Genomic DNA, 23,883 nt, shown 5'->3' with positions numbered 1-23,883 from the left:
TCAATCATTATCAACAATTTGAAATATGATGATAATCAACAATTTGAAATACGATGATAATCAGCAACTTGAAATACGATGATAATCAACAACTTGAAATACAATGATAATCAACAACTTGAAATATGATGATAATCAACAACTTGAAATACGAAGATAATCAACAACTTGAAATACGATGATAATCAACAACTTGAAATACGATGATAATCAACAACTTGAAATATGATGATAATCAACAACTTGAAATATGATGATAATCAACAACTTGAAATACGATGATAAACAACAACTTGAAATATGATGATAATCAACAACTTGAAATATGATGATAATCAACAACTTGAAATACGATGATAATCAACAACTTGAAATATGATGATAATCAACAATTTGAAATACCATGATAATCAACAACTTGAAATATGATAATCAACAATTTGAAATACGATGATAATCAACAACTTGAAATATGATGATAATCAACAACTTGAAATACGATGATAATCAACAATTTGAAATATGATGATAATCAACAACTTGAAATATGATGATAATCAACAACTTGAAATACGATGATAATCAACTATTTGAAATACGAGCATAATCAACAACTTGAAATACGATGATAATCAACAACTTGAAATATGATGATAATCAACAACTTGAAATACGATGATAATCAACAACTTGAAATACGATGATAATCAACAACTTGAAATGTGATGCAACCCACTCTTCTTACATCAAAGATGAATTATGAAATAATAAAGTATGGTATTATATTTTGTAGAGCACTTTCGAATTTTTAACTGCTCAAATGAGATTACACCATGGTAAATCTTATTATTATCCTAGTCACTGGATCAGTGTGCACTCGATTTTCATTCTCAGCTTCATGGGAAGTATACAACCTAAGCTGCCTGTGAGGTTCAGATGAATATAAGTGCACAGAGACACTAAAGAACGAACTTTCTCAAAGCAAAAACATACTTTAACAAACTTCTCAACACTTCTCAAGTTAGCGTTTCCCTTATATTGTCAAATCCCGAAATGAGTGTGACAAGTGCACTTGAAAACTTGACTGTGTTACAGAGACAGGTGATGTCGTCGGAGGAGGACCACACACCTCCCATTGTATTGGTATTAGCCATTAGGGATGGCAAACTGTTATTCCTACAAAAACACAACAGTTGGAATAGAGGACGAACACTTTGAAAAGTCACATTTGAGTGTTGTGCCTCTAAACCCATTGAGACATCTCATGTGAAGCAAACATCAGTATTTACCATCTCTCATAATCCATTCAGCTAGCTAATTATCGGATGGCGGTTGTGAGAATCCTTCACGGCCCTGCCTAAAGCCGGTGCATCAGAGATACTGGTGTACAGTGTTTGCTGATGATTAAGGTAAGGCTGGTGGGATTTACCTGTTTGTGTTGGCTCCATGCACGTCATGCACCCTCCCTCCCTCGTCAGGCGGCCGATTACCCTGTTGACATCTCACACTGTGACCCGGTCAGGTGAGCTACGGACAGGTATTGATTGAGATTTAACACTTCCTTCAGATGAGTTATGGACAGGTATTCATTGCAATTTAACACTCTCCTCAGATGAGCTATGGACAGGTATTCATTGCGATTTAACACTCTCCTCAGATGAGCTATGGACAGGTATTGGTTGCAATTTAACACTTTCCTCAGATGAGCTATGGGCAGGTATTTATTGCAATTTAACACTCTCCTCAGATGAGCTATGGACAGGCATTCATTGCAAATTAACACTCTCCTTAGATGAGCTATGGACAGGCATTCATTGCAAATTAACACTCTCCTCAGATGAGCTATGGACAGGCATTCATTGCAAATTAACACTCTCCTTAGATGAGCTATGGACAGGCATTCATTGCAAATTAACACTCTCCTCAGATGAGCTATGGACAGGCATTCATTGCAAATTAACACTCTCCTTAGATGAGCTATGGACAGGCATTCATTGCAATTTAACACTCTCCTTAGATGAGCTATGGACAGGCATTCATTGCAAATTAACACTCTCCTTAGATGAGCTATGAACAGGCATTCATTGCAAATTAACACTCTCCTTAGATGAGCTATGGACAGGCATTCATTGCAAATTAACACTCTCCTTAGATGAGCTATGGACAGGCATTCATTGCAAATTAACACTCTCCTTAGATGAGCTATGGACAGGCATTCATTGCAAATTAACACTCTCCTTAGATGAGCTATGGACAGGCATTCATTGCAAATTAACACTCTCCTTAGATGAACTATGGACAGGCATTCATTGCAAATTAACACTCTCCTTAGATGAACTATGGACAGGTATTCATTGCAAATTAACACTCTCCTTAGATGAACTATGGACAGGTATTCATTGCAAATTAACACTCTCCTTAGATGAGCTATGGACAGGCATTCATTGCAAATTAACACTCTCCTTAGATGAGCTATGGACAGGCATTCATTGCAAATTAACACTCTCCTTAGATGAGCTATGGACAGGCATTCATTGCAAATTAACACTCTCCTTAGATGAGCTATGGACAGGCATTCATTGCAAATTAACACTCTCCTTAGATGAGCTATGGACAGGCATTCATTGCAAATTAACACTCTCCTTAGATGAGCTATGGACAGGCATTCATTGCAAATTAACACTCTCCTTAGATGAGCTATGGACAGGCATTCATTGCAAATTAACACTCTCCTTAGATGAGCTATGGACAGGCATTCATTGCAAATTAACACTCTCCTTAGATGAACTATGGACAGGTATTCATTGCAAATTAACACTCTCCTTAGATGAACTATGGACAGGTATTCATTGCAAATTAACACTCTCCTTAGATGAACTATGGACAGGTATTCATTGCAAATTAACACTCTCCTTAGATGAGCTATGGACAGGCATTCATTGCAAATTAACACTCTCCTTAGATGAGCTATGGACAGGCATTCATTGCAAATTAACACTCTCCTTAGATGAGCTATGGACAGGCATTCATTGCAAATTAACACTCTCCTTAGATGAGCTATGGACAGGCATTCATTGCAAATTAACACTCTCCTTAGATGAACTATGGACAGGTATTCATTGCAAATTAACACTCTCCTTAGATGAGCTATGGACAGGCATTCATTGCAAATTAACACTCTCCATAGATGAGCTATGGACAGGCATTCATTGCAAATTAACACTCTCCTCAGATGAGCTGGATACTGTAGATATTTGAACATTATACAAGATGTATTATTTTGAAATTTGTGCAAATGTTTTAATATAAGTAATATATCATATCATTTATTATTATTTGATACTTTTAAAACACTTGTCGACAGTGGAAAATGTTATTTCCACATTAGGGCTGAGACATCCATTATCTGTTAGAGTACATCTACAGGAATTGTAATAGAAGGCTTTGACTAATTCTACTTTAACCTTCAAAGGGGAATATTGTTGTTAATACTTCATAATACATCATGTTTATTATAATCATTTGTGATGGATTAAATCTACATTGTATTACCAATTTTTAGACTGAAATATTTTCTTGCACCCCATATTGTGAGGCCCTGGTAGTTGAGGGACAAGTTGATAATCTTGTGGATCATGCTGTAAAAGAATCAAATCGATTGAGCTCTTGGCTGGAGCAAGGAAACTTGGTTTAAAACTCACTGTAAATGTTGATTTTAAAAAAGATATATGATTGCTAGGCAGGATCATTTTATATTTAGATTGTATATCCCATTACACTTTATACTAGGCATTTATTATAAACAGCAATCAATATCATCATGCTGGAATTACTGGTACAAAACTATGGAGATGGAAATCACCTGTACATACGATAATGCCGTCAAACACATGCATAACAATAAATCATTTGAGTGAACCTATTCAAATAAAATTAAGAGGACAAAGTTATCGATGTCCGATATCCCTGCAATGTTAACTGACTTCATAACTACTGCCATTTTTAGTCTGAATCAAAGTTGTTGACATGGAAACTAAAAAAATACACTTTTTAAAACTCCCAAACTACCAAAAGGCACCGGTTCACCTCCAGACCTATCTATGTGCTAAGTCTGGTAAAGGAGTACTGTACGGTTTTCATGATCTGCCACAGAAACAATATCTTGCATGAACCGATGCATGGATGGAGGCACTCACAGACGGTTCTCATTCTAATACCCCCTTAAAAACATGTAAGGAGACTCGTCAGGAGATCTAGTAGGGAAATCCATATGGGAGACCTGACAAGACCTGTCATGATCTGAAAAGGAGACTTGGTAAGGAGATCTGATTAGATCCAGCAGGCCAAGTAAGATGATCTTATAAGGAGACTTGGTAAGGAGATCTGATGAGATCCAGCAGACCAAGTAAGATGATCTTATAAGGAGACTTGGTAAGGAGATCTGATGAGATCCAGCAGACCAAGTAAGATGATCTTATAAGGAGACTTGGTAAGGAGATCTGATGAGATCCAGCAGACCAAGTAAGATGATCTTATAAGGAGACTTGGTAAGGAGATCCCATAAGAAGGCCTGGTACGGAGACGTAGTGTCTGTGACCAAGGCTGCATTTCTCCATCCCCATAGACCATCTACAGTTGAACTGGGATCAGCAGACCCGTGAAGATCCGGGGTAGAGTAGGTTTTCAGCAACCCATGCTTGCCATGAAAGACGACTATGCTTGTCGTAAGAGGAGACTAACAGGATCAGGTGGTCAGGCTCGTTGACTTGGTTTGATGCATGTTATTGTACCCCAATCGCGTGGATCGATGCTCATGATGTCAATCACTGGATTGTCTGATCCAGTCTTGATAACTTACAGACCGCCGTCATACAGCTGGAATATTGCTGGAAATACTGTACATTGACATTAGTAGATGACAACAGGCCATTTATTGTGCACATATTGCCACACCACATTATTACCCCGGTCAATTGTACAAGATTTATTTTTCTTTCCTGAAAGTTTTTTAAAGCATACACAATACATATATTTAGCCCACAACTGAGCTGTTTCAAATAACTAGCAGGGGATGAGATAGGTCAGTAGATATTTTATTTTGTTCATTACTTGTTGGTGTCAGAATGATTGATTGGCCATGTCGAGGACAGCTGTGTTCAGACATGATACAAATCTTTCTGTTGCCAAAGATAGGCCAGATAAGAAGATCTAAAAACACTTCTTCAACCTTACAGTGAAATCCATCTACTTCTTTTAGCTGTAAACACTTTGCTCATAGGGGTCATTCCATCGTCTAGGTGATGAAATAAGGCCAATATATATAATTAAGACATGTGTAGGTCATCTTAAAAAGAAACCAATATTTGTTAAAATCATTGTGTGAATATATCAGGGTTGATAGGACAGTTAATACCTTGTGTGAAAATATCAGGGTTGATAGGACAATTATCCAGTGTGAAGATATCGGGGTGGATAGGACAATTATCCTGTGTGAAGATATCGGGGTTGATAGGACAATTATCCTGTGTGAAGATATCGGGGTTGTGAGGACAGTTAATACCTTGTGTAAAGATATCAGGGTTGATATGACAGTTAATACCTTGTGTGAAGATATCAGGGTTGTGAGGACAGTTAATACCTTGTGTGAAGATATCAGGGTCGATAGGACAGTTAATACCTTGTGTGAAGATATCTGGGTCGATAGGACAATTATCTTGTGTGAAGATATCGGGGTGGATAGGACAATTATCCTGTGTGAAGATATCAGGGTTGATAGGACAATTATCCTGTGTGAAGATATCAGGGTTGTGAGGACAGTTAATACCTTGTGTGAAGATATCAGGGTCGATAGGACAGTTAATACCTTGTGTGAAGATATCTGGGTCGATAGGACAATTATCTTGTGTGAAGATATCGGGGTGGATAGGACAATTATCCTGTGTGAAGATATCAGGGTTGATAGGACAATTATCCTGTGTGAAGATATCAGGGTTGATAGGACAGTTAATACCTTGAGTGAAGATATCGGGGTTGTGAGGACAGTTAATACCTTGTGTGAAGATATCAGGGCTGATAGGACAGTTAATACCTTGTGTGAAGATATCGGGGTTGTGAGGACAGTTAATACCTTGTGTGAAGATATCAGGGCTGATAGGACAGTTAATACCTTGTGTGAAGATATCAGGGTTGTGAGGACAGTTAATACCTTGTGTGAAGATATCAGGGCTGATAGGACAGTTAATACCTTGTGTGAAGATATCAAGGTTGATAGGACAATAATCCTGTGTGAAGATATCAGGGTTGTGAGGACAGTTAATACCTTGTGTGAAGATATCAAGGTTGATAGGACAATAATCCTGTGTGAAGATATCAAGGTTGATAGGACACTTATCCTGTGTGAAGATATCGGGGTTGTGAGGACAGTTAATACCTTGTGTGAAGATATCAGGGTTGTGAGGACAGTTAATACCTTGTGTGAAGATATCGGGGTTGTGAGGACAGTTAATACCTTGTGTGAAGATATCAGGGTTGTGAGGACAGTTAATACCTTGTGTGAAGATATCAGGGCTGATAGGACAGTTAATACCTTGTGTGAAGATATCAAGGTTGATAGGACAATAATCCTGTGTGAAGATATCAGGGTTGTGAGGACAGTTAATACCTTGTGTGAAGATATCAAGGTTGATAGGACAATAATCCTGTGTGAAGATATCAAGGTTGATAGGACAATAATCCTGTGTGAAGATATCGGGGTTGATAGGACACTTATCCTGTGTGAAGATATCGGGGTTGTGAGGACAGTTAATACCTTGTGTGAAGATATCAGGGTTGTGAGGACAGTTAATACCTTGTGTGAAGATATCGGGGTTGTGAGGACAGTTAATACCTTGTGTGAAGATATCAGGGTTGACAGGACAATTATCCTGTGTGAAGATATCAGGGTTGATAGGACAATTACCCTGTGTGAAGGTATATGTGGTTGATAGGACAGTTATCTTGTGTGAGTATATCAATGGGTTGATAGGACAATTACCCTGTGTGAAGGTATATGTGGTTGATAGGACAGTTATCTTGTGTGAATATATCAATGGGTTGGTAGGACAATTACCCTGTGTAAAGATATCAGGGGTTGATACAACACTTATAAATATCTTGTTATGTTCAATGTTTAATTTTCTTGTGACTGTACTTTTTCAACCTCATGGAAGCCGCTTCAGCACGAAGGCAAGACTGTATACCCTTGAATACTGCATGAATATTATCAGATTGAACACAAAGCTTTCCCACGCTGTTTATGATATTGAACCTGCAGCTAACAAACATTGCTAGGTGAGAATTAGTGTATTGTCAGAGATCATGGACTGGGGACTTGTGAAACAAAAGTGAGTGTGCTGTTGGGTTGATTGACATGGTTAAAGGGGCACTAGGCTGTCTGTCTAACACTGCCCGCTAGCATCTGCTGTCATGTGTCCATTTCCTAGCTAAGGCAACTGAGCGTGACATGAAACAGGAATAGACTTTGAGGAAATATCTCTACGCATTTCTGTACACTGATTGTTGCCTGTGAACAAGGAAGATTTCGATTTACATTTACAGTAAACAGTTGTAGTTACAATGTTTGCATTTTCTACTCATTCATTTTGTGGCATTGAACAGAATCACTCCAGTTTCTTTATGCATTCATTGGGAAGTTCTTCGACACGAGACAGATGACACTGTCATTATCTTCACAAGCCTTTTCATTTGTAAGCGTGTATAAATGTTACAGTCAATGTGTAAAATGTGATTCACTTAGGCATTTATTTAAGTGCCTGTCATTTCACAAACTGATGGAATAATCTGTCCATTTATCTAACAGACTGACAGAAGTTCAGAAGGGCTTAAAAACATCACAAAATGAATAATAATGCTGGGATTAGAAGCCCCCAAATATATAGATATATCTTGACTTTCATCTCATCTATCTATCTATAAATATTTCTGGGATTGCAATCCTCTTAAAGGGACTCCGATCTCTGACGTAATGAGTAATTCTCCAGGGCGGGATATCAAAATTATTTTCTCTAAAGCATTTTTCCCCAGTTGCAATATGTGAAAGAAACATGGGATTTGTGAGCCTGACATTTCTTCTGGACTCTACTGATTCGGTTTACAGGTGTCTGGAGACAAACTCCCTCCCTCACTCACTCCATCTGATGCTCATCATTATTTCAAGTATTCCTGTTCTGTAATCAGTGGTGTGTGTTTCACTGAACAGCTGGCTGGGCATAGTTATAAAATAACACCTAAGTCACAACATATTGCTTACCAGAATTGACCAGAATAATAATTTCATATTGAAACAGCCCCACCCTCATGTTCATGAGTTTATTTGTTTGTAGTAAACAGGAGATCAATCTGGCAATCTGTAGTGAAGTCATCCATCACGCCAAACACGGGACTGTAGTGAAGTCCCCCATCACGGGAAACACGGGACTGTAGTGAAGTCCCCCATCAAGGGAAACACGGGACTGTAGTGAAGTCATCCGTCACGCCAAACACGGGACTGTAGTGAAGTCATCCGTCACGCCAAACACGGGACTGTAGTGAAGTCATCCGTCACGCCAAACACGGGACTGTAGTGAAGTCACCCGTCACGCCAAACACGGGACTGTAGTGCAGTCATCCATCACAGGAAACACCGGACTGTAGTGAAGTCATCCATCAAGCCAAACATGGGACTGTAGTAAAATCAACCGTCACGCCAAACACGGGACTGTAGTGAAGTCACCCGTAACGCCAAACACGGGACTGTAGTGAAGTCATCCGTCACGCCAAACACGGGACTGTAGTGAAGTCATCCGTCACGCCAAACACGGGACTGTAGTGAAGTCATCCATCACAGGAAACACCGGACTGTAGTGAAGTCATCCGTCACGCCAAACACGGGACTGTAGTGAAGGCATCCGTCACGCCAAACACGGGACTGTAGTGAAGTCATCCGTCACGCCAAACACGGGACTGTAATGAAGTCACCCGTCACGCCAAACACGGGACTGTAGTGAAGTCATCCGTCACGCCAAACACGGGACTGTAGTGAAGTCACCCGTCACGCCAAACACGGGACTGTAGTGAAGTCATCCATTACGGGAAACACGGGCCTGTAGTGAAGTCATCCATCACGGGAAACACGGGACTGTAGTGAAGTCATCCATCACGGGAAACACCGGACTGTAGTGAAGTCATCCATCACGCCAAAAGACGGGACTGTAGTGCAGTCATCCATCACGGGAAACACGGGACTGTAGTGAAGTCATCCATCACGCCAAAAGACGGGACTGTAGTGCAGTCATCCATCACGGGAAACACGGGACTGTAGTGAAGTCATCCATCACGGGAAACACGGGACTGTAGTGAAGTCATCCATCACGGGAAACACGGGACTGTAGTGAAGTCATCCATCACGCCAAACACGGGACTGTAGTGAAGTCATCCATCACGGGAAACACGGGACTGTAGTGAAGTCATCCATCACGCCAAAAGACGGGACTGTAGTGAAGTCATCCATCACGGGAAACACGGGACTGTAGTGAAGTCATCCATCACAGGAAACACCGGACTGTAGTGAAGTCACCCGTCACGCCAAAAGACGGGACTGTAGTGCAGTCATCCATCACGGGAAACACGGGACTGTAGTGAAGTCATCCATCACGGGAAACACGGGACGGTAGTGAAGTCATCCATCACGCCAAAAGACGGGACTGTAGTGCAGTCATCCATCACCGGAAACACGGGACTGTGGTGAAGTCATCCATCACGCCAAAAGACGGGACTGTAGTGAAGTCATCCATCACGCCAAACACGGGACTGTAGGGCAGTGCCACACTGCTTCTTTCAGGCCACAAAAAGAAAAGTTAATCAATTTTTTATGAATTGTGAGTGGGAGGCATTTTCTTGTTAATATATTTGTATTTTGTTGTTGAAGGCATGTTTCCACATACCTGACTCAGCGAATGAGTGAGTGAGTATGGTTTTACGCCGCTTTTAGCAATATTACAGCAATATCACGACAGGAGACACCAGAAATGGGCATCACACATTGTACTCGTGGGGAATAGAACCAGGGTCTTCGGCATGACGAGCGAACACTTTAACCACTAGGCTACCCCACCACCCCGGCATAACTGTTGAAGTAGCATATATGAATATGATGTGCTCCATCAAGTCAAGAAAGACGCGAACACTCATATCGACTTTCTTCATCTGTAGGTACTGGGAAATAACAAGATGATGTGTGACGGGGTGTTTAGTGAGTGAGTGAGGGGGACTGGAGGAATCTCTAATAATTCATTCATAATTTCCTCAAAGATGTTCATATCTCACTTCATCTGTCTGTCCCATGGTCAGTTTGATAGGTGAGTGGTGACAGCCTCATCAGGTGTGAGTTTTATTCTCCACATGGGTACAACATGTGAACATCTATGTTTCCATGTCATTACAATTTTCGAAGTTACCATGATGACTGTGGACCTTATGCCAACCAACTAGGAAGAGGAAGCAAGCACTGCAGCCTTGACAAGCATGATAAATGCGTCCCTGAGCATTGTAATGTTCAGTTATTTTGGTTCAAAATGGTAAAAATGCATATTTAAAAGGAGAATTATTAATACATAAATCTCACATCATCTTGTGGCCCCGAGTCCCTACAGATGAGGAAAGTCACTATACGTGTTCCCTGCTCTTGTTCCTAATTGTAAAACTTGGTTTATTAACTGGAATGAGACAGAGGGGAATGTCCTCCTTGTGTGCTGTGTGTTGTCACATCATGAAGCAGATGGCATTTATGTACACTACAGACTCACTCAGCAATATTCCAGCTATATGACGGCAGACTGTATATAATCAAGTTTGGACCAGACAATCCAGTGACTGTCATCATGAGCATTGATCCAGGCAATTGTGATACTATGACATGCATCAACATAGCCAGCAAGTCTGAACACCTGATCCCGTTAGTTGCCTCTAATGACAAGCTTAGTTGCTTTTACGGCAAGCATGGGTTGCTGAAGACCTATTCTACCCTGGATCTTCACGGCAAGCATGGGTTGCTGAAGACCTATTCTACCCTGGATCTTCACGGCAAGCATGGGTTGCTGAAGACCTATACTACCCTGGATCTTCACGGCAAGCATGGGTTGCTGAAGACCTATTCTACCCTGGATCTTCACGGCAAGCATGGGTTGCTGAAGACCTATTCTACCCTGGATCTTCACGGGTAACACTAAAGAGTGAAGACCTATTCTACCCTGGATCTTCACGGCAAGCATGGGTTGCTGAAGACCTATTCTACCCTGGATCTTCAGTGCAAGCATGGGTTGCTGAAGACCTATTCTACCCTGGATCTTCCCGGGTAACACTAAAGAGTGAAGACTGTCGAGACACATTGTGAGCTGCCGGCCTGGACTCTGAATCAGCCATGGACTTGTGTCTCCCTGTGATCACTAAACAGTGATGATGTCACTCCGAGTCAAACCCTCCCTTCACAAGTATCATCATATATCATAACAGGGCGTGTTTCCCTGTGAGCGGAGGCTGTTTGCTGATCCCACATCGCTACAAGTCTAGAGTACAATCTGTTCAAACACTGTCACAAACCGCAGCCTGATATGATTCATACTTCTGGGAGCACAGTTTGTTTGGTTGGTACTATTTCTGTATTCAGGAAGTTTACATAGGAAGTGTTCAGGAAAGGGAGAGTGTGTGTTTTTGAACTGTTCAAAATGGCGGTGTTAAACAACAAAAAGTACCCAAACACCCGGATACCCGCTGTAGGTCTCAAGAGGAAGGTACAAACTGTCTGATTAGGAAAAGTTTGACCATAGCCCTGGCAAAATGTATTCAGATACACGTATAAAACGATCTGGAGTATACACTGTAGTTGCCTAAATTTTTATTTTTGTTCAAACATATAAAAGTCAGAAGGAATGGGCGTAGTAGTCAGGAAGAACTGTGAAAATTAGTGACTTGTAGTTTAAACGTAGAGTTCTTTATAACTTTTGTCATTAAACAATATATCACGTGAGTAACTACGGGTCTGGGTAGTCCTGTGGGTACCCGGGTCCTACTCAGTACCTACCCGGCCGGAGTTCTGAGTTCCCCAGCCCAGCCCTACAGCAAACATAGTTTCAGAAATCTTCCAATATACATGACCTGAACTTGATAGTTTGAGTAGAAATAAATAGAATCGGAAAGAAGCAATGTTTTACCACTTCGGTGAAACCCACTAGCACTGGTATGGTGCTGACAAACCTAGAAACATTATCGGGGTGAACCGGGATTTGAACCCACAATCATAGGTTTCTGGCGTGCCGAAGGGACTTGTATCTTTTGAGCAATAGTGGAATCAGGTTTTTCATATCCTTCCCAAAGCATTCCGACTGTAATCAGAAACCCGTATTGAAGTCACAACAGCAGCTAAGGGAGAGCAAGTTGCAAGGTTTCCACAAATTATTGGTATCTTTCCTCTCTTCTGTTAATCTTTAAACAGACAAGTAATGAAAGCCATGAAATCTTTGATCTTTGGAATGCTGCCATAGATACTTGTCTTAATTACAGTTTTCATTATCAGAACATACTTCTCGTGAGATGGAAGTGATAGGCTTCAAAAGGATTTGTTTTATTTGTGCAATACAAACACACATGTAACCAATCTCTTTTCTACAATCTTCCATGTACGTCTTGTGAGCAAAAAACAGGCATATGTCCACAATGTCCCATCTTTTACTGTTAACAGGGGAGAGCAGCTCTGTTGTGTGTTATTCTGTCACATAAAGACATATTTTCACTCCATCTGTCCTTAAAATGTCATATTTTACACGGGATATCTCCAATTGACTTTATAGCTTATAGTGAGTCCATTCTGTCAGCCCTGTTATACCTGGAACTTATAAAACTGTCACTGTGGGAGTATTTTCACATTGATTTTACATCCAAATACCAACAAAATACAGAATAGATTATTTTAAGGTATTACAGCTGGTCATAAATACAAATCACGAAGAAATCATCTATGTGGGTGAGTGAGTGAGTGAGTGAGTGAGTGAGTGAGTGAGTGACACTAAATATAGACTATTCACAAGGAACCCATGAGGGGAACCAGGCCCTGCCCTGCCGTGCCCCGGTAGATGGTCTCTGCCCGTAGAGCAGCAGGCAGTGCTTCGATCCCTGGCAACATCATACCAAAGACATCAAAAGATGCTATTAGTACATTGATAAAACAAGGGCTGGTCGGCTCAGAGTCAGTGTACTCTCTGAGTAGTGTATCGTTTTTCAGTTGGCTAGCACTATAAAATCAGCATTTGTCTGTACTAGAATAAGCACCCACACACCTATGCTGTACTATCACCAAAGAAATATCCCAACTGTGTTATGACCTTCTAAAACAGACTTCTACATGGCTGAGGGGCCCTACATATGTGTGTGTGTGACAAAGTGGACCAGTAGCTTAGGATATTTATTTTATTGTATCAATATATCTCCCTTTCTCCGTTTCAGATTTGACCACTCAGGGCAGAAACATGACAAGTTAGGATGACCGCGGCCCAGGTGTAACGAGCCCTACAAGACTACAGGACAAAATGTCTCAGATTGGGAACAATTTCTAAGAATTACAACATTATTGTCAACTGTGACTACTTGACTGAGTGTGTGAATGATCTAGTCGTGTCTGTTCACTGGAGGCTGTGTCATAGGACATAATATCTAAAACAGGAAGTAGCCCCAACTGGCTCAGACACAGAAACTGCAATACATGTGGTGATACGTGGAGGTGATACGAGCCGATACGAGATAGTACACGAGGCAATACAGGTGATGCGAGGAGGTGATACGAGCTGATACAAGGAGGCAGTACACGAGGCAATACAGCTGATACGAGGAGGCAGTACACGAGGCAGTACACGGGGCAATACAGCTGATACGAGGAGGCAGTACACGAGGCAGTACACAGGGCAATACGAGTGATAGCTGCATACCTGCAGGCAAGTGTGGCTGCTATTCACAAACAAAGGGAGATAATGCATGTTTTCACATGTAACTGAAACTTTCTTGTCAAAACTAATAATCACCGGTCTGAGTTTTCAACCTCTGAATTAAAACACAAGCATGATGAAAAAGCACTTTTTCCGATCAATGACTTTCAAACGTTTTTTGCTGTTGCTGTGTGGCGTGTATCTCTGCATGGTGCTGTTGTTCCATAGCCGACTTCAGGTTGATCGACCAATCAGTGCTGTTGTCGACACTGAACCAGATAAAACAACTACCTCGGCAATACGAGAGAAAATTCCCGATGTGGTCTTCAATGCCAGTGTCGAGGGTCTAAAGGGATGGGTAAGGAATTACTATAATGTGAAAAATTTGGCCAAAGAAATATCTAACCTTGAGAAAATGGTGGACAAGGTCAAGGGCGAGCTGATCATCAACACAACACCTCCAAAAGTTGATGACAACGGGGATCTTGACCTCGGCAAAAACTGTATGAGGAAATCAGACGACTTTGGAGTGGGCAGATTCCGGGAACTCGAGAGGGGTGTGTATGTGTATTCTGCATATCTGGATGATCGAAAAAAACAGAAGTTTATTCGTTTCATCATGTTAGTTGCCAAAGATAGACGGTACAAATTCACCATGACATGTGTGTTTGGGGACGGCACTGAAATGTCGACAAAACCATACGAAATGTGTGAAAATCATAACAAGCAATTTGGTGGGTATATCTACTCGTGTCCCATCACAAATGGTACTCTCTGCCCTGTGAAGATAAAGACTATAGCAGGCCAGAGACTAGTCTCGGTGCCAATTGTCCCTGTTGCCATGGTTACAAAACCATACGAATACGGTATCTGTATACCACCTTTGTTTGGTAAAATCAAGAGTGACATTCTAGTCGAGTTCTTAGAACTCTCAATGTTATTAGGTGCAGAACATTTCTATTTTTATAATTATTCTATCACAAATGAAATGGCCGAAATTCTAAAACATTATCACTCTCGTAAACTTGTGACGCTCATTCCCTGGAAGTTACCCAAAGAGGTTGTTGACAAGTCCATCTGGTACCACGGTCAGCTGCTGGCCCATAACGACTGCATGTATCGCTCAATGAGCACCATGAAGCACATGGCCATCAACGACGTGGACGAGTTTATAATTCCACATACTGCTGCAAAAACATGGAATGAATTTATTCCGGGACTCATTGGGGACAAACATTGCGGGGTGTCATTCTCTAGTGCCTTCTTTGACCCGAGTCACGGCATCAACCATCCGTCGGGGCTGCTGACGATGGGCCACACGGTCAGATCACAGCAGTTTAGTCATGTTCGAACCAAGGTCATGGTGATGCCACGGAGGGTGTTCGAGGTGGGGATCCACCATATCAGCAAACAAAACGAGGAACGCTGGACACCCGTGAAGAGCCACCCCGATGTTGCCTATCTCCATCACTACCGGCGCTGTGTGTCTAATTACGGCATGAAATGTACCACGACCACCGAGGACAAGACTGTGTTCAAATATTTTGATAAACTTCAGGCAAACTTTGATAAATCAATGACATACCTTGAAAAAGTTCTCGCCAACATTACAACGCCAACACCTCTGAAGATGAAATCAAAGAAGCACATATAACACTTTCTTTTGTTTGTACTATTGTATTTGATCTTATTTTACATCAATCTTACAAGCACACAAGTTGATGTTGTAGAAGTGACCAGACTTATTTTAACTTTTACCATTTGTTGTTTTCTTGAGTGGGTGTTGAATATCAGTGATTCATGGGAGTTGTACAATATCATGACATACTTTCAAGAAAGATACATACATAATAATATATCACACTATTATTTATTATTTTCTTGTCTTATGGATTTTCTTGGTCAATAAGTTGAAAAAGCATGAGGTTACAAAAAAGCATAAAAAACAAATTTATTTCAGCTTAATTTTCTCTTGAAATTAACAAATAAATTAATACAAACAAAAAATATGCCAATTAGCAAAGTTTCAATCTTGTTTGTTTTTCACTAGTCAGGGTTGCTTCGGCCATGAAATGGGCAATGAAATTAGTCTGGCAGACACAAGATTTTTTCAATCCATCCTTTCACTTGGAGTGCTAGAAATGGCCTGTCAACAGTTTAAACAAAACATCTTTTCACCAGACATGATGTCATTATTACTACCGGGGTACATGTATCTGTAGGATGAGGTCTGTGTCACCCATCCACATCCGCAAAATTTGGGGTTCATCAGGTTACAGATTCTAAATTTAGAACTAATGTTAATTGATGCAATACATTTATCAAAATATTTGTTCAATACATTCTTCACTTTTGAACTTTATATCAAGAGATGCATCCTAACTTTCACATTCTATTAAGCTACCATTAAACATTGTTAAACATTTCAACTTGGTAGAAACAAAACCAGGTCCTCTTTGCACAAAGTGATCTTTATTGCAATATTTCCACACAGACATTAGGCAGTCTTAGTGCTAATATTGCTTTGTGGAATGTAGCCTGAATTAATTCATCATTTAACAGTAGAAACAGTGTAAATACACGCTGTGGACTGTTTCGTACCCACTAAAGACTGACAGACTAGAAAGGTATATCACAAGTACTGTAGGCCTAGTTGTGGCCTGTTCACTACCCAATAAAGACTGACTGGCTTAGAAGGTGACAGGAAAGGTCACGTAGATAATCAAATCTGGTTGGAAATCACAACTAAAAAAATACTTTTCATGACTTTTTTTAACTGGACTGACATGAACAAAACAATGTAAGTACTATAATTTTAAAACAGGTCAGCAGTAGCTGTAGATAAGACTGCTTTGTGCACATGGGCCCTGGTAATCTGCTGGTGTTAGTGTGGAGTGTCTGCACTGTTCTCGGCCCTGCAACCCTACCCCTGTTTTCACTGCATGACAGTCAGATGAAAGCATCTATGCATATGTTTCCCTGCATGGCAGATGCAATGTCAATAGTAGGGATGGGTATTGGGTGTTTAAAGTGTATCACAATACTTTGCAATGCACAAGGGCTTATTGCGATACAAATCACGATACACTGGATAATTCTAAATTTTTAATTCAGAATCAATCTGATACATTAAAGTGTGAACTGAAGATCATAAATGGAACAAAACAAGATGCTGGCACAACACAATGTTTACTCTCGGGGCCCCGGATGCTTGCTCCTGGGCAGCAAAGGCATCTGGCAAGTACATAACATTAAACACATGATAAAAATCCAAATTTGAAATCACTCGATACATCATGCTTGAAAAAGTGATATTGTGATACGTATCGTGGAAAGAATTAACCTCAATTTACTGATATACCGGTAATACCTCACACCCTTAGTCAATAGATGTTGTTTATGTTTTAGCATCATATCAGGGGTCGACATATCTAAGTTTTCCAGGTGCTTGTTGCACAAAGTGAACTCGGTGCTCAGATTACTGTAGATCTTGAAACGAATGCAACTCCTAATTAATGCGACAGCTGGCCCCTAGCCAAAAATGCGACTCAATATGAATGCCACTCCCCAAATCAAAAGGCACAGCTTATTAGTGCAGAGTTGAGTACTTGTGCAAAAACAACACATAGTGTTTTCAGATAATTTGTGTGTTTATTCTGTTGACTGGCATTAAGGCAGGCGAAAGGACAAAGACTAGATCAGGAGATAGGTGTGATGAAGCCTATCCATGCTCGCTGGGGCGTGTCGGCCTTTGATGCAGTTGCAAAAAACGAAGACACTGTGTTGCGTGGGCAGCATCTGTCTGGACTTGCTCTAGTAATTATTGTTGTATTGTTTGACACGAGTAAGTAGAACTCTTATTCAGAGCAGAGACAATTCACCGGATGTCCATTATGTAATTTCTAGTGTTTGAATGACATTGTTATATACTTGTTACAAGTGCTGCTCAATAAACAGTGATTAGATATAAATGTAATGTTTAATCAAGCAAACTACACTTGCATTTTTCGCATTTAATTCAGGCTAGCATTAATTTAAAAAATTTACAGTATTACAGGTATGATGATCATCTTACATATGAGGAAGTAATGATCTTCTTAGTGCTACGACTAACTCAAGTCTGTGGGAGTAATGATCTTCTTAGAGCTACGACTAACGTAAGTCTGTGGAAATAATGATCTTCTTAGAGCTACGACTAACGCAAAACTGTGGAAATAATGATCTTCTTAGAGCTAAGACTAACGTAAGTCTGTGGGATGATCTTCTCAGTGCTACGACTAACGTTAGTCTATGGAAATAATGATCCTCTTAGTGCTAAGACTAACGTAAGTCTGTGGGATGATCTTCTCAGTGCTACGACTAACATTAGTCTATGGAAATAATGATCTTCTTAGTGCTAAGACTAACGTAAGTCTGTGGGATGATCTTCTCAGTGCTACGACTAACGTTAGTCTGTGGGAGTAATGATCTTCTCAATGCTATGACTAACGTTAGTCTATGGGAGTAATTATTTTCTCAGTGCTACGACTAACACAAGTCTCTGGGATGATCTTCTCAGTGTTAAATTAACTTTACCAGGTAGCTAATACCAGTGCTGGAGAAAAAATGCAAACACCAGTCTATATTCAAAACTTTCATGAAACAGTCAACTTTCAATTTTTGAACAGTCACCCACTTCCATTTTAGATTCACTGGCCATGATGCGAGTTTACTGGTACTTGTGGATCTGTGTATTGTCTAACTCTGCATTAAATCATCATGTATTTGGTTCCTGTGGATCTGTGAATTGTCTAACTCTGCAATAGATCATCATGTATTTGGTTCCTGTGGATCTGTGAATTGTCTAACTCTGCATTAGATCATCATGTATTTGGTTTCTGTGGATCTGTGAATTGTCTAACTCTGCAATAGATCATCATGTATTTGGTTCCTGTGGATCTGTGAATTGTCTAACTCTGCAATAGATCATCATGTATTTGGTTCCTGTGGATCTGTGAATTGTCTAACTCTGCAATAGATCATCATGTATTTGGTTCATCTGCAAAACAGATGTCACTAGAACCATATTGATTTACAGAAAGAGAACTATTTAAGCATTTAGAAAAATATTTCTTGCATAGTTTAGATTCCTATCTGAAATTTATAGCAAAAACTTACTAAGCATCAATATTTCATACATAGTTGCATGAATCATTGAATCTGGAAGGAAAATTACCTGCAATATGTCAAATGACATGTCCATCTCATTATTTCATATAAATTCATGAAATACTTTTGTCAACAAAATCAATAACATGTTATGTCAAGGAAATTACAAATTAGCTACTGAGATGTTCAAAAAAGAGGAATTAATCTGGTTCAGATTATGGTATCAAAACGTCCACCGAAACGGCATCACTGACGACAGACATCAGCCGTAAGTCACAAATAATTCTCTGCTAAGGACATCATGTCATGTAAAGTTATTATGAAGACAGTCCTACTCATACCATTCTCTAATTATTTTCTGACAAGGAAATCATGGTAGTATGATCAAAGGACTTGCCACTGCTTCATTCTTCAGACCAGTTATATGGAGGATGAGGTTATAGCAGATCATGTAACAAGGAATCAGGTCGTTCCGTTATTAGGGTGATACATACACACCGACTAAAACATGAATACAATACATGTTGGTTAATACATGAAGAATTACTCATATTCAACAGATAGCAGATTGGTTCGATGCACAAAAGAACATATTGGTACGTTGTGTGAACCTATGCTCATGAACGCGTCACATGTGACGTCATAGATCCATGATGCAAGATGCACCATTTGTCTCGTGTAAGATCAGCATGTAAAGTGTGGAAATCACATGCAGCCTAACATAATAAGCATAAAAACACTCTGTGGTAACACTTGACTGATTGTTAGTTTTGTCATTAATTGGTACACATTGGAAACATCTCTACATAACGTACATACTTCTCTATATGCTTCCATGGCTCGCATTTCTTTTGGCGCATAAGGTTGGTTGGTTGGTTGGTTTGTTGTTTTACGCCACATTCAGCAATATTCCAGCTATATGACGGCGGCCTGTAAATGATTGAGTCTGGACCAGAAAATCCAGTGATTGACATCATGAACATCGATCCACGCAATTGGAATCAATGACATGCATCAACCAAGTCAGCGAGCCTGACCACCCGATCCCGTTATTCGCCTTTTACGACAAGCAAAGTCGCCTTTTACGACAAGCAAAGTCGCCTTTTACGGCAAGCATGGGTTGCTGAAGACCTATTCTATCCCGGATCTTCATGGGTCTTTGGCGCTTAAGGCTGAAGTAGGCATTTGGTGTTCATAGAACAAGGATGAAAGTACCACACAATCCTTCTCTGCCCATGTGGCTAAGCTTCAAAATAAGTGTGTGTGTTGGATTTTTATCCAAAACATAATCATATACCATGATATACAGTTCATTATTCATAGTTATTTATAATAATAATAACATAAAAAAATAAAAATAATTGAACGCCTGTTAATGTTGGAAAATATATTGGAACCCCTAAATGTAAGAAAATAACATGCTGACTACAAGCCAAAATCTCCAGGACAAAGATATTTCTTGAGAAATGTTTGTCATAAAATCAGTGGACAAACTATTTGGTAAGAGTAACTGTCTATCACAAGCTTCCTTCTTCACTTAAACTGCCTACCAAAGCTCTTAAATCGTGTCTGAAAAAATATAAGTCAGCCCATAATATCGACATGATCCTCAAATTTCCTGTCTATATTTGAACAGCCTTCCCTAATGACTATCTATTACAACTTGAAACAACGGAGTACATCAGTTAGTCAAATCAGGAGATTTGTCAAGGTAGAGACAGATTAATGTTTAGAAAATAGTCAGGCAATATTACTGTTGATACTGATGGTAATAAAACTATGCATTGCTCCAGAATAACATGATAACAAATATTGTCAGCGTTGGCTTCAAGGTGGCATTGATTTTTAACAAAGGATATTGAAGTGGCTGTAGCTGTGCTTCCATTGTGTACAGGGTTATGCTGACATGAATACCGACACATACAGGCACTGCCCCCAGACAATCAGTACCATGTCATCCCTTACCATAATTAATTGGGCAGACAGTCACATGAATATAGAGCGTCAACAATGAGGAAAGAAGATTTGTAATAATGAGACAGGTTAGGATTAGTTGTCCTTGTTCTCCCGTTTCCCTGTAGCCTATTGTACTATCAAAGTCACTCGGCCACTAACTTCAGTCTACAGTCTTATAAATGAGTTTCCTATGACAAAGCAGGTCAGGTTCTCAGTTTGATCCCAGATAAGTCCCATGAAATAGTATTACCAGTTACTTCATCAGTCTCAAGGAAACTAGGATGACAAATGGAACATGAGGAAATGGGGGTATTAATTACGAAATGAAACTAACACCACAACGAAAGTCTTATCGGAAGTTAGCTGTGGCTGTTTGGCCAGTTATTGATTCTCCGTGGTTTATCTTACAAGCAGGAATATTGACACAAGCATGTTTAGCAAGCTCAGGGGAGATTTGAATCATGTGCAGATTGCAATGTCTGTTATCTCCTCCAAATACCATGGCAGTGAATCATTCACAAAAATAAGACTTTCCACGTACTGACTTGGGGTAAATGTTCTCTTGTACATCTCATGACAGCATCTTGGTGAATACAGGATCGGCCGGTGTACCAAATTATTTTCTCTTGAAGTAACAATGATGAACAAAAGACAACATTGACCATCAGGTTCTTCCTGTATGAAACCACAATGAACTAGACATATCGGAAATTTATATTGGCAGCTTTTCCATGAGTACACCTTCCTCCAGAGTATAATGTTCCGAGTAAAATGTTCCGAGTACAATGTTCCGAGTACAATGTCCCGAGTGCAATGTTCCGAGTACAGTGTTCTGAGTACAGTGTTCCGAGTGCAGTGTTCCGAGTACGATGTTCCGAGTACAATGTTCCGAGTACAATGTTCCGAGTACAGTGTTCCGAGTACAGTGTTCCAAGTACAGTGTTCCGAGTACAATGTTCCGAATACGATGTTCCGAGTACAGTGTTCCGAGTACAATGTTCCGAGTACGATGTTCCGAGTACAATGTTCCGAGTACAGTGTTCCAAGTACAGTGTTCCGAGTACAGTGTTCCGGGTGCAGTGTTCCGAGTACAATGTTCCGAGTGCAGTGTTCCAAGTACAGTGTTCCGAGTACAGTGTTCCGAGTACAATGTTCCAAGTACAGTGTTCCGAATGCAATGTTCCGAGTACAATGTTCCGAGTGCAGTGTTCCGAGTACAATGTTCCGAATGCAATGTTCCGAGTACAATGTTCCGAATGCAATGTTCCGAGTACAGTGTTCCGAGTACAATGTTCCGAATGCAATGTTCCGAGTACAATGTTCCGAATGCAATGTTCCGAATGCAATTTTCCGAGTACAATGTTCCGAATGCAATGTTCCGAGTACAGTGTTCCGAGCGCAATGTTCTGAGTACAGTGTTCTGAATGCAATGTTCCGAGTACAATGTTCCGAATGCAATGTTCCGAGTACAGTGTTCCGAGTACAATGTTCCGAATGCAATGTTCCGAGTACAGTGTTCCGAGTACAATGTTCCGAATGCAATGTTCCGAGTACAATGTTCCGAATGCAATGTTCCGAATGCAATTTTCCGAGTACAATGTTCCGAATGCAATGTTCCGAGTACAGTGTTCCGAGTGCAGTGTTCCGAGTAGAATGTCCTCAGTGCAGTGATCCGAGTACAATGAGTAACACAAGAAATGTATTACTGGAACTTATATATAAAGCCTCTCTCGTGAAGTATTTGCTATACAGATTCATTATCACAACAAATAATTAAATGTATCAAAATTACAAAATTGTCCTTTCAAAAGAACAAATGAAATGAACTAAAAACGGCTTTTGAGAAAGCAAGCCAAAGAATCTGTCTCCCACGTTGTAGTTCTTGATTCACGGGACAGAAGCCAAAGTGGGAACTTGACTATTTATTTGCAAAACATGAAACTTTAAGTATTAATGTCAAAATTGGTGATGGATAAAAAAGAAGATTACAGATGTAACAGTATTATAATAACAGTAATATTTTGTCCCATGGCCCAAACAATACAGAGAATATAACAATAATTCAAGGATTTCATAAGTCCTATCTCGGCCCTAAAGTGTTTACAGTGCTATGACTATCACAAATCAGTAAGTAAACATTGACATAGGACTGGCAGTTTGGATGTTAGACAGTATTTATAATCTACAAACATTTTGTACAAAAATCATGTAAATTTGAACATAGGCAATCAGAATAACTATCAATAGTTCCAAAGTCTCCCAGCTGCTGATGTCAAATCTTGGAACAATGATGCATGAGAAACTACACTTGTTGAAATAAACGAGGAAATTAAAGAAAGAAGCAAATTTCTCAAATCCATTATCACAGAACTGAATTTGATTTAACAGGAATCGTAAGTAGCACGAGCTTGGAGCAGCTCCGTCCCCGACTGTGTCTATCCCCGAAAGCAACTGTCTCTCTCCAGGCAAACATCACTTTGTTTCTTGCACAAAAGCAATTTTTTCTTGACAAAGCAATTACAGATGTTTGCAGACAAAAACATCATTTTATAATTCCGAACTTGAAGACTGTCAGAGTTGTTGCTGTTAATTGTTACTAAATGGGTTGCTCATTTCTTGAAGTTCTCAAGTGGAATAATCCAGAACACCTGATTTTTAAAATAAAATAAATGAGAGAATTCTTCAAACAAATCTTATTGATATTAGGATTGAATATCTTCCATGTGTCATTAAAATTTCATTTATCTTCCAGAACTGGACATTAAAACAT

The 23,883-nt window shown here is 39.9% G+C and overlaps 1 protein-coding gene across 1 annotated transcript; it reads left to right on the top strand.

Annotated features, from left to right (window-relative positions):
- The first annotated feature begins 14,077 nt into the window (after positions 1 to 14,077).
- On the top strand, positions 14,078 to 16,184 carry LOC139475042 (beta-1,4-galactosyltransferase galt-1-like). Its single transcript, XM_071258264.1, has one exon. It carries the CDS (start codon positions 14,143 to 14,145, stop codon positions 15,661 to 15,663), a length of 1,521 nt encoding a protein of 506 aa, XP_071114365.1. The 5' UTR covers positions 14,078 to 14,142; the 3' UTR covers positions 15,664 to 16,184.
- The last annotated feature ends 7,699 nt before the right edge of the window (positions 16,185 to 23,883 follow it).

Source organism: Haliotis cracherodii, unplaced genomic scaffold (assembly GCF_022045235.1).
Source record: "Haliotis cracherodii isolate W230 unplaced genomic scaffold, xgHalCrac1.p SCAF_3, whole genome shotgun sequence".
Classification (NCBI taxonomy): Eukaryota; Metazoa; Mollusca; class Gastropoda; order Lepetellida; family Haliotidae; genus Haliotis; species Haliotis cracherodii.
This window is presented reverse-complemented; position numbering and strand designations above follow the sequence as displayed.

Excerpts from the sequence above, each read along its gene's own strand:
- LOC139475042 (XM_071258264.1), top strand. The coding sequence starts at position 14,143 with ATGATGAAAAAGCACTTTTTCCGATCAATGACTTTCAAACGTTTTTTG.